Raw genomic sequence first — 12,855 nt, forward strand, 5'->3', positions numbered from 1 at the left:
GAGGGCAATGAATGTACAAATGCGCTTTACACAATTGATGTGTGTATGGATTGTGATAAGAGTTGTATGAGCCCCTAATAAAATGATTTTTTTTTAAAAAAAAGAAAAGTAAAAAAAAGAACATTCTGGAACAAAACACAAGAAAGTGTTCAAGTGACAATGGGGACTAAAGGTTACAGGAAGGAGGGTAAAGCCTTTCCCATCTCACTTTAGAGTTTTGTATATTGTTGTCTTTTCATATTCTCAGTTAAAGGCACTAGTAAAATATTGTGTGTAGTGTGTCTAAAACTCATTCTTAAATTCTGATGTTTGTTCATTTACGGAGAATGGATACATGGGATGGTGTATGTTAAAGCAAATAATAATATACAATATACTGAGGGTTCAAGGGGTGATAGGGCGGGGGGGGAGGGGATATAAGGGAGCTGATATCAAGGAATTCAAGAAGAAGAGAAAATGAATTGAAAATGATGTGGGCAGCAATTGTACAATTATGCTTGATTGAATGGAACTATGAATTGTAATAATATCTGTAAAATGTTTTAAAAAATAAAATAACCGGGGGCTTAAGTGGAAAGGAAATGTTTTGAGAATGATGAGGGCAATGAATGTACAAATGTGCTTTAGACAATTGATGTATGTATGGATTGTGATAAAAGTTGTATGAGCCCCTAATAAAATGATTAAATAAATAAATAAATAAATAAAAACCAGGGAAGAATAAAAAAAAAAAAATTCTGTCCCGGGAGTCACTGAAACCCCTTGCTCACTGCAACCACTCTCTGCAGCTTTAATTACCATGCCAGCCAGATATATCTGGACTGCTGAACCAGTCCTCCTTTAAAGAAATGAGAATGAGAAATTTACCAATCACCAAGACCTGACAAATGCTGACAGGGACATATTTAAGAAGTCTTAGCTTGAGCAACTGTTTTCCTGTAATAGACTTTCTGTAGGTTCCTTTAAAATTAATTTACATATTTTTCATATTCTAAAAATAAGTGAATAAGTAGAATTTGTGGCACAATACACTGATCATAACATAGGCAACTCTTTATATTAATCCATAATATTTCTGCTTTAATTCTGGAGAAAATAAAATTTCAGATTTTTCAGATAATGGAATCTTAAATCCATTAAGTTCTTTTCATCAAACCCATTTTCCCAGAAGCAGCCCTGGCGACACTGTCAGGTTAGCGTTGGGCTGCTAAGCACCCGGCACTGTGGGGAAAGATGAGGCTGTCCTGGAGGGTTTATTGCCTCTGAAATTTAACAGGTCACTATGAACTGGAATCGACTTGATGGTGGCAGGTTTAGTTTAGGTTTTGTTTTAACTAATCTCTAGCTAAAATGTACCCAACCCCCCCCCCCCAAACAACTATAAAAGAGTAAGAAATTTAGTGTCTTAATCTGAAAAATACAAAAACATATATAAAGCATATCTTTCCTGTATAGAGATTTTTTGGGAACAAAGAGTTAAGCAGTTCACTACTAACTGACAGGATGGGGGTTTGGACACACTCAGAGGTACCTAGAGGTCTGCTTCCCCAAGGTCCCTCAACCAGAAAGCCAAGCTTGGTGCCGTCACGCCAACCCCCCTTCACAGTGACCCAACAGGACAGGGTAGAACTGTCCCTGTGATTTCTGAGACTGTAACTTTACAGGAGTACAAAGTCTCATCTTTCCCCCTCAAAGCAATTGGTGATTTCGAACTGCTGACCTTGGGTTACAAGATCGATGCATAACCTGCTATGTGACAACCTATGGAATGATTCTGTTCTACACATATGGAGTCAACATGAGTGAGAACTTACTGGTAACAACAGTGATAGCAACCATCAAAAACGCAAGTAGAAATGGAAGCCTCTGGGTAGAAATGAGCAAAATGGTGAAGAAAATCTATGGTCACTTGTCTTGGGTGAAAATCATGAAAACGAAGACAACAGAATGTACGCAGCAGAACAAGCCTTCCTTCAGACAGCCCAGACAGTGCCTCCTGCTAGCCTTTAGAGGCACTACCAATGGATAAGACAACATTTGTACTCATATTTTGAAGAGCAAACAGCAAGATTTTGAAAGGGAGAGTATAAGGGAAGAGGAATTCAGAAAATATATAAGGCACCCACTGAGTTAAGCTTAAAGAGTATGACAGTGCTCTATTTATCAAACAAAAGTATTTTATACTTGGTAATATGAATACATATATAAAGCATGCATTTCCTGTATAAAGAATTTTTATTTTTTATTTTTTTAATCATTTTATTAGGGGCTCATAAAACTTATCACAATCCACACATACATCAATTGTGTAAAGCATATTTGTACATTCATTGCCCTCATCATTCTCAAAACATTTCCTCTCCACTTAAGCCCCCGGAATTAGGTCCTCATTTTTCTCCTCCCTCCTCGCTCCCCCCTCCCTCATGAGCCCTTGATAGTTTATAAATTGTTATTTTGTCATATCTTGCCCTGTCCGATGTCTCCCCTCACCCACTTTTGGTTGTCCATCCCCCAGGGAGGAGGTCACATATATTTCCTTGTATTTCGGGAATATTTCCACCTCCAGCTTTTCTGCACTGCTATTATAGCCCTAAGTAATGAAGTCAACTTGAAGCACACCTGTTAAATACAGCTACACAAGTAAATCCAAACGATCACGAGAAGTTGTTACAGAATCCTTCTGCCTAATCAATGGCAAATGCGTAATTCTTAATTCTGGTAAAATAACAACATTTGAATTTCCCTTGTTAATACTGTTTTCTCCTGCTTTTGGAAAATTTCAAAACAGACTAACAGATCAAATGTATAAGACATGATTACATGAAAAATTCAATTTCAAACTACCTACCCCTTCGTGCTTGGTGAAGAGATTAAGACAGTCACTCAAAGCTACACACGTTTCTCTGGACGCTTCAGAGACAACCTCAACTTTCTGAAGAAATGATGGGAGCATTTCTGTAAATAAGAAAAACAAGCAAATCAAATGCATGAGCTTTTAAGTACTCTTACAGTGAACTAAGGCCACAAAAATATTTTTAAAAATCTATACCAGCTTCATGTTTCCTTCCAGCTATGTAAGCAAAGCTTATCACATGCTTATTGAGCATAATTATTAAGGACCACCATGTGCATGCAGACAAAGAACCCTGCCCGAGAAACTTAGATACCCGACAGGGAGGAGAATCCAGACTTTAAAAAGTCTACAGGCTTAACTATCACTTTAAACGTTAGTACCAGTAGCACACAAGAAAGACTGACAGAATTACTCATAAGACATTAACATTTCCCTTCATGGAATTCTATGCTAGATAAATTTACTAAAGAGAGGCAAAAATAATTTTTAGTTGACATAGGAGCTAACACTTCTGAAGGCAGCATTAACTCACACTCTTCTAGTGTTTATTGTGTTTATTTAGAAAAATGTTTAGCATTAATAGGTCTTTTCCATTTCAAATGTGGAGGTCTTGAACCTTTGAGTATGTATTAGAAAAAGTAAACATAAATAGAAGTATCAGGATTTCCCTTGCTCCCCCAAAGAAAATTATAACTCACTTTCTTATGAAAAATAATGCTGGAAAGAGTAAAACATACATATTATAACTTGAAAAGTAAAATGTCATATCTTGTCTAGGTGAGTACGAGTAAAACATTATTTGAATAGATTGACTTTTTATTGATTACACATTAGCTTTCTTTTTATATATCCCATTAATCAAGTAAAATTGTAACAGTCAAGGAAAGTTTTCATACAAAAATACCCTAAAGGAGAAAGACACTGATGAACCCTGTAGCATGCTATGTATGTCAGATCACCACCAACTTACGTAACATTCTTAGAACATGGGAAACAAGGCCAACCAACACAAGCAACCAAGTCAATCAAACACCAGAGAACAGCAAACAGGAGTCCATAAAACACTGGGTTTCACCAATACAAACATTATAAAGTTAGGAGTGGAGTGACAGCATTAGACAAAAATAAAGTGTACAATTATGCCATTTGACATTACATGGTCTATCAAAACAATTTTACCGCATGCATCAAATTATTTATATTAATTTCTGGGTAATACATTTTTGAATACTTCTGCTTCTTTTCTAAATGTTCTGTATCAATGTGATTTATTTAAGTAAAGTCCTTTTTGAATGGTGTCGGGGTCTCAAAGGTTTATCTTAAAACAAACAACCGTCTAAGTGAGGTGTCAGCTAACCCCACAAAGAAGGAGCACACCACCCCATGATGCAAGGATTGTAAATAATCAAATCCAAGATCAGAGTAAGAAAGTGTATCAGAGCTTAAATTCTGACCACCTAGTCAGGAGAAGACTAGAAATGCCAGTAAAATCCCCAAATCCACTGGCAAAGTCCCCACATGGATGAAGCCTCCACTGACCTCTCTCAGTTCATTGACTAGGGATGTGACAGTCTTGCCCTCGACAGAGTGCACCGGAAAGTGCATAAATAGTTAAGCTACAGTTATCATTTGTTTTCCCTTTTAACCAACTTTTATTTTTATGTAATCAGTTTATTGGGGGCTTATACAACTCTTATCACAATCTGGTGCAGTGGTTCCCAACCTTCCTAATGCCGTGACCCTTTAATGCAGTTCCTCATGTTGTGGTGACCCCCAATCATAAAATTATTTTGGTTGCTATTTCATAATTATAATTTTGCTACTGTTATGAATTGGATGACACCTGTGTAAGGGTCATTCCACCCCCAAAGGGGTCATGACCCACAGGTTGAGAATCGCTGTTCTGGTTTCTGTATCTTTTACGTTCTTTCAGATGTTTTCCTGAGTTTTATTTTATTGTTGGTGGTGGATTTTTTTTGTATGATTTTTCTTTATATGAAATCCCACATAGGCAATCCATAGATACAGTAACTAGATTAATAATTTCTTAGGGTTGTGGCAGGCAAGGTTGGAGAATAATAGGGAGCTAATCATAATGGGTCCGAGAATAAAGAAAATGTTCTTCAATTAACTGTGGGGATGATTGCACAACCTTTTCAGTAATGTCAAACCACTGAAAGATGTGGTACATGAATTCTGTATGCCAATAAAACTGGTAAGAAATAAGAAGAGTCCTTTTCTTAAAAAAGTTATTCTTTAAAACTCTTTAATCAAAGAAGACAACAAGCAGAAAGGGTGAAAATGAGAGAAGACAGGTGTGAACCACCTTCCATCAATAACTGGATAGGACACTGTATTAAGTCTGGGTACTTTGGAGAAACAAATCCACGGTGACTCACGTATAAGAGAGAGTTTTATGTAAAGAAAAGGTGCATCACGAAAACATCCCAACCCAATGCTGCCCAAGCCCACAAGTCCAACATTAACCCATTAACCCAACACCAGTCCACAAAGTCCTCCACCTCACAAAACAGAGGCAATGATGCCGACTGCAGGAGGAAAGCTGAGTCAGTGAACGTGCAAGCATCTCAGCACTGGCAAGGGTCTCCACACGGCTGCTCCAGCACCCAGGGCTGCATCAGGATAGAGCCATGCGGCTTCTCCTTGGGGATGTCTTGGAGGAAGTCAATCTTGCAAGCTGAAGCAGGGAACTGCTAAGGCAGCTGCACCCGATACAACCATCACAAAACAAGAGACCCGAGAACTAGAAAGGCGAGGCTTCACCACCCATTTATCCCTCCGCCATTCAACCAGCACCACATGTGATTATCGGCCAGGCTGGCACAATTAACTAACTCAGACACCAAATCCTATTTTTCATCATATGAAGCAGTTTCCTGGTGTTAGCTATCCTTAATAAAATGAAAATAATACAAAATTGGCAAATCCTGAAATAAATCTGACTTTACTTTTTCCTTCTGAATATTCAATGCACATTGTAAAAATACATTCCCTACTTGGTTTCTAAATAACAGAGTACTATCTTAGCTACCTTGTGTTGCTACAGCAGAAATACCAGAAGTGGGTGTTTTTAACGAACAGAAATATATTTTCTCACAGTAGAGGAGGCTAAAGGAAGATTTTGGAAATTCTAGGGGGTTAGTCCTTGTTTTAGACCTTCTGGTCTTGCACAACCTTCATGTGGCTGCACATCTCTCCTCCTCCCTCTACCTCTTTCAATCTGCTCCTGTTATATTTTATAAGATATCAACTGAAAACAAACCCTACACTAATTCCATGTCATTGATAGAATAAAGACAACCCATTCCCAAATGGGATTATAGCCACAGGCACACAGGTTAGGGTTTAAAACACATATTCTGGGGGAACACAATTCAATCCATAAAAAGTAGCTTATGCTAGATGCCGTTTGACTTAAATATCATCTCAACAGATGTCTCACACGGAGCTGTGAACTGAGTACTGTGAGGAGATGTACAAGAAAAAGTCAAATACAGGCTCTCTTCCCAGACATTTTTAGGGTAATCTAGTAACTTTACACTTAAATGATACAAGTGACAGGAAGATGGAAGTATAATCATTCATGGATGCATTTATCAAGGCTTAATAATCTATAGAGATATCTGTTAGATGTTTACTGTTTGATATTTATTAACATAAAATCAATAACAAAAGCCAAAAAATCAATAACAAAAATCAAAAACAAAAGTTAGGAGAATTTACGAGTTTTTAAGCAAAAAAGATACTGCACATTTTTTAAATAATCCAAAAGCTATACTCAGAAAATCCCACACCTTTTCTGAGAATCCAGAGGGTCAAATTCTTTTGTCAATTGAGTGGAACAAGATTTTCAGGTCAATAGGAACTTGCTCAGAGGCACAGGGGTGCTGCCGCCGCCGCCACCACCGTGAGGGGCCATCAGGTTGGTTCTGACTCGTAGCAACTCTATGTACAGCAGAACCGCCACCACTCCTGAGGAAACACCCTCACCACTGTTCGGGTGCTTGAGCCCTGTGTCAATCCATCTTTCCTAGGGCCTTCCTGTTTTTCCTTGCCCCTCGATTTACCAAGCATGATGACCTTTTCCAGGGCCTGGTCTCTCCTAATAACATGCCTAAGGTACGTGAGATGAAGTCTTGCCATCTTTGCTTCCAAGGAACATTCTGGCTGTACTACTTCTAAGACAGATTGGTTTGTTCTTTTGGCAGTCCATGGTACTTTCAAGATTCTTTGCCAGCACCATAATTCAAATGCCTCAATTCCTTTTTCGTCTTACTTATGTAATGCCCAACTCTCCCAAGCCTCGGAGGCAATTGCAAATAACATGGCTTGGGTCAGGTGTACACTAGACCTCAAAGTAACCTCCTTGCTACTCAATACTTTAAAGAGGTCTTGTGTAGAACATTTACCCAATTTGATATGTCATTTGATCTCTTGACTGTTGCTTGCTTCCATAAACAATAATTTCGGATCCAAGCAAGATGAAGTCTTTGACAACTTCAATCTTTTCTCAGTTTATGATGTTACCCAATGGTTCAGTTGTGAGGATTTGGGTTTTCTTTACATTGAGTGTGGCAGAGGGTAGGAACAGATATATCTTGGTGAATACACTAGTTCACTGTATCACAGGCCATGCAATGCCCGCTGCTATGCTTCTTATATGATGGTGTTTATCCAATGCTATATAGAATAGTACATACAAAATTAAATGGTTAAGGTTCTAGAAATGTTACCATCAGGGAATCATTACAAACATTTCTTAACATTAAAATTTATAATTATTCTGAATAAACAGTAAAGGTCACATGCTAACTTATTTTGTCTACTGTTAAGGATCTGATGACTTTACTTCTGAGAAGTGATTGTTCTTGTACTAAAAATATATTTTCATAGCTCATAAAAGCTGCCAGAAGATCCTATTCAAAAAAGCTTAACTCTAGATACAGGTATAAAAAGCTCACAATCTGTTATTTTTCATGATTGCACTATACAATTTTTAATTGGGTAAGTTTAAAACTCCGGGAAGTGCTCACTTCCTGTTACACTAGCAAACTAATCTGTAATACAGACTACCTTCATTGTCCTTCCTGTATACAAGGTTAAGTTAAAAATAATTGCTATAAAAATCACAGAAACATTTGTTACAAATACCAAAACACGAAGCGACTGTCTCTTGACATATCCTCCATCTAGGTCTGAAGACAGAGGCTCTAAGCTTTCTCCAAAGAATCTCTATCCCTTTCCCAAAGAATGCTGTGCTCTCTGATTGACGGCACAGCCAAACAACAGTATCTTCCAGGGAGTCAAGTTGTGTTCGTTTTCAACACAGTGTTCTTGGAGTCTGAGGAACAACAGGAAGGCTGACAACAAGCTCAGGGCTGTAGGGTGGACAGGCTAAGGTTTCCCAAATAAATTTTCCTACAACATTTCTTGTGGGCCTTGATGAATGAACAGATCAAAGAAAACTTCTTCAGCGCAATTTTACTGACCTTTTTCGCAACAAATGGTTTTTCAATTTCTTTAAAACCCAGGGACGTTGAGCGTATAGGGAAAGCAGCTATAACAAGGGTTTGGGGGAAAGGGAGGATGGGAGAAATAAGAGGGAGAGGATATCAAGAAGTCTAGAAAGGAGAAGCGTGTTACGAGATTGATTATGGAAGCAATTGTACAATTCCGTTCGACATGAACTATGGAATGATATGACATATGTATTAACTCCCAAGTTACAGCAAATTAAAAAAAAAAAGCAAAGATCCAGGAATGGGTTTTTGGCTTGCACTAAATCCTAGCTCCAACCTAAGAAAAATTAGTTCGTACATCATGGCCCAGCTCAATACTCCGCCCCAGGAAGGGAACACAGAAGATAGGGTGCTATAGCAAAACATGGCGAAGAATTCAGATGGTGCCCAGCTATCATATAAAATAGCGTCTGGGGTCTGAAAAGCTTGTCTACAAACATGCAGTCATCTAAGTGAGATGTCAACTAAGTACACTATCGTCAGTCACTGAAGAATTGGAATCCATATGATCCGAAGTTGAAGAAGAGATCAGTATCAGAGCCTAAAATGTGCGAATCCGGTGTGCAGAGGCGATGGATGACAGTGGGACCCCAAGGTTCATTTGTGGAACTACACAGGAAATAAGCCTCTGAGAACTCCCTCTGTCTAACATTGAGGGATGGGAGGAAAGTGGTCACTAAACAGAGTGCTTGGGAGGGAGGAGTATGGAAGATCAAAGCCATAAATCTGGCCTGAACAGTTAAAACTTTGTCAGTAGATCCCCCTATGATGTCGGCTGGACCTGATCTGGTTTCCAAAATGTTCTGTGTTTTAGGTTTGTATTGTTTTCTTTGGGTTTTGTTTGTTCATTGTAGAGTGCATCTCAGAGGTGTTTGGCCAATGGAGGTCACCGTCTTGTAACATGCTTTTCTGTTTTCAGTTTGAAACCCAGGATCGAGGAACCTAGAGCGACAGCAAGTAGAATAAGGGGTTTGGGGGAGGTGGGCCGTTGGGGAGGAGAGTAAAAGGGAGACGATGTCAAGGAGTCCATGTAGAAAAAGAATGTTTGGAAACTGATTGTGGTAGCAATTGTACATTCTACTCTACGTGATTGAAAAATGGAATCATATATGTTTAAATCACAACTAGTAATAATGATAAAAAGTCTTCCTAATAAGGCCCAGTGATCACCCACTAGATTCCCTAGGAAGCCACTGTCTCAGAGTGGACCTTTCTTTCTGAAGACACTCTCAAAAGTCAAAGACAAGTGTATCACGGAGACCACTCCTCTGCTGTCGCTCGCTGACCACAGACGCAGGCTTAAACACATTTTGTCTGGAATAAGACCATGCAGGGATGAACTGGATCCTTAGTAGCAATCCTCTTCGGCTTACATTCATTAAAAAAAAAAAAAGTATGTCCAGTTGTCTAGAGATGGGCATTGGGTCTCCATCGTGCGCCACCCTCATTGACAAGGATATGACTTTTCTCCCCGCCTTTGGTGTTTAAAGCCTGGTCCCTTTGGCCCTTCATGATCACACATGTTGGTGTGCTGCTTCCATGTGGGCTTTGTTGCTTCTGGGCTAGATGGCCGCTTGTTTACTTTCAAGACTTTAAGTCCCCAGACGCTATAGGTCTCGATAGCCGGGCACCATCAGCCTTCTTCACCACACTTACTTATGCACACATTCATCTTCAGAGTTTATGCATTTCAGTGTTTATGCATTTCAGAGCCTCTATACTTTTGTTCAAGATCTTCTTTCCTCCCTGAATATTAGAAAAATCACTATTCACGTGGGAAACAGTGGACTGAGCTGTGTACTAAAAAACAAACACTCGCATCTTTATTAAATGAATATGAATACTAATAGAATAGTTTACCTTCATAATTTGCATAAAAGTCTAAATGGTTTAGAATCAACTTATTTTACAGCATAAGAACTGTGTTACAGCTTTAAAAGAATAGCAAATTGCAAACATTTTCAATTATGTTACCACAAATTGGCTGATTAGGGCTAAGAAATAGAAGATAATCTTTAACTACATTTTGTAGCTCTATTTTGCTTGTACTTCCAGTCTTAGCTACTCAAGAATTTCTACTATTTGAACAAGATCTTTAAGAGAGAAAGACTGGGTGAATGACATCTCATGTCTTTATCCCTTTGGTAAATGTGCTAGTTTAAGTATGCTTTATTAAAAATTAAAAACAAACATTAGGAGGATAAACAATGCGAAATCTAATGGGCAAAGCTAAATATCATAGGAAACAGAGAAAATACAAAAATGGTATCATCTCTCTTTTGTGGCGAGAAAAAAATGCTATTGAATGTGTACACGAAAGACATTATCTGCCCTGCGTGAGATAAGACAATGTTAAAATGGACTTCCTCATCAAATTGGAATTAAATTGTCTCAAAAGAATCGGTATTCTTTGCTCAAACAGAGAAAACTTATGCATGCAATCATTGTTCTAAAAATTTCCACTACATCTGATGCATACGAGGAGGTTTCAAAAGTTCACTGAAAAATGGAATCAAACGATTATGGAATTCTTCTATGAATTTTTGAAAACCCTTGTGATGGCATAGTAGGTTACTTGTTGGGCTGCTAATCACAAGGTTAGCAGTTCAAAAACACCAGTCACTTCTGAGGTGAGGCTTTCTACTCCCGTAAGGATCTCCAGACGCTGACCGCCACAGCCCGGTGCGACGTGGCCCTATCAGTTTGCTAGGAGTCGAAATTGATTCAAGGGCACTGAGTTTGCTTAGAATATCTCAGTAGAAGAAATTAAATTTAGAGTTACATCATGAATTCGGTAATATGAAAAATATAATACCAGCGATGCTCAAAGGCATAAATAGAATCTCAAACAAGTTGTGCACACATTTCTTTTTCAGAATCTTCAAACAAAGAAGTTACGAATGTAAGTAGTAGAATCAAGGGACATTTGAAGAAAGAGGTATAACTTCGGTTGGATCTAAAAGAACCAACATTTTTCTGGATTAATATTTACTTACATACTTAATTTTTGTTTAAATATAAATTTAATAAAGCATTTGCCACATCAACACTTCATATGTACAATTCAAGGCCATAATATGTTCATCTGGTTCTTCACTCCCCACGTTCCAACATTTTTCACAGAAGCTCAGTGTCCCCTAAGCACCGAGTCTTCTATTCCTCCCTGTGTGCGCGTCTGTCTGCCTCATCACATAACTACCTCAAGAACCTGGTCTCTGTTCAAGGTCATCCACGTTAGCTTGAACATACAATAGCTGTCCTCTTGTGACTGACACACAACATGCAGCATGTTTCCATTCTAAGATTCACTCATGTCATAACATATTGAAACTTCAGGTCTCTTTAGGGCTATAAATATGTACCAGAGTTTGTTTACTCATCTGTTGATGGGCAGTTTAGGGTGGCTTCTATGTTCTGGCTATTGTGAATCACGCTTCAACGAATGTTGGTGTACTAGTTGTTGTTCGTGCTCATGTTTCCAAGTCCTTTGGGGTATGTTGTTGTTTTGTGCCATCAGCCAGTTGCAAATCATAGCGACCCCGTGTACAACAGAATGAAACACTGGCCGGGTCTGTGCCTCGCTCCCAATGGTTCTTCTGTCTGGGCCCATCATTGCTGCACTGTGTCAAAGCATCTTGTCTAGGGCCATTTTCTTTTTCACTGCCCTGATACTTTACCAAGCATGATGTCGTCTAGGGACGGGTCCTTCCTGACACCCTGTCCACAGTGGGAGAGACAAAGTCTCCCCACTCCGGTGGTGCTTCTTCCAAGACAGAGCTGTTTGTGCTTTTGGCAGTCCGTGGCACTCTCAAGATGTTTCGTCAGCAGCATAGTTCAAAGCGTCAATTCTACTTCAGTCTTCCTCATTCAATGTCCAACTCTCACATGCATACAAAGCAATGGAAAATACCATGGCTTAGGTCAGGTGCACATTGGCATCACCTCCTTGCTTTCAACACTTTAAAGTTTTTTTTTCTTGGGGGTGGGGCGCGACCCTACATAAAAGCAACAACTGTGGGGAACATGGGAGAGGGGGAGGTGCGGGGAAAGGTAGTGGTATTAACAAACCCAGGGACAAGAGAACAACAAGTGACCCAAATCGGTGGTGAAAAGGGTGTACGAGGCCTGGTAGGGGGTAATCAAGGGTAATGTAACCAAGAGAAATTACTGAAACTCAAATGAAGACTGAGCATGATAGTGGGACAAGAGGAAGGTAAAAGGAAATAGAGGAAAGAGCTTGGAGGCAAAGGGCATTTATAGAGGTCTAAATAAAGGCATGTACATATGCAAATATATTTATACATGAGGATGGGGAAATAGAGCTATGTGCATATATTTATAGGTTTAGTATTAAGGTAGCAAAGGACATTGGGCCTCCACTCAAGTACTCCCTCACTGCAAGAATACTTTCTTCTAGTAAATTGGCATTCTATGATGCTCACCTTCCCTACACAACCGCTG

At 39.0% G+C, this 12,855-nt stretch overlaps 1 protein-coding gene across 1 annotated transcript in view; it reads right to left on the bottom strand.

Annotated features, from left to right (window-relative positions):
* OSBPL1A (oxysterol binding protein like 1A) overlaps positions 1-12,855 on the bottom strand; it is a 244,562-nt gene that overhangs the window by 125,069 nt on the left and 106,638 nt on the right. The window contains exon 15 of the mRNA XM_004702913.3: positions 2,849-2,955. Within this exon, the coding sequence (XP_004702970.1) occupies positions 2,849-2,955 (107 nt within the window). The remainder of the gene's footprint in view (positions 1-2,848; positions 2,956-12,855) is intronic.

Source organism: Echinops telfairi, unplaced genomic scaffold (genome assembly GCF_000313985.2).
Source record: "Echinops telfairi isolate 266 unplaced genomic scaffold, ASM31398v2 ScPeMD7_7400;HRSCAF=8409, whole genome shotgun sequence".
NCBI lineage: Eukaryota > Metazoa > Chordata > Mammalia > Afrosoricida > Tenrecidae > Echinops > Echinops telfairi.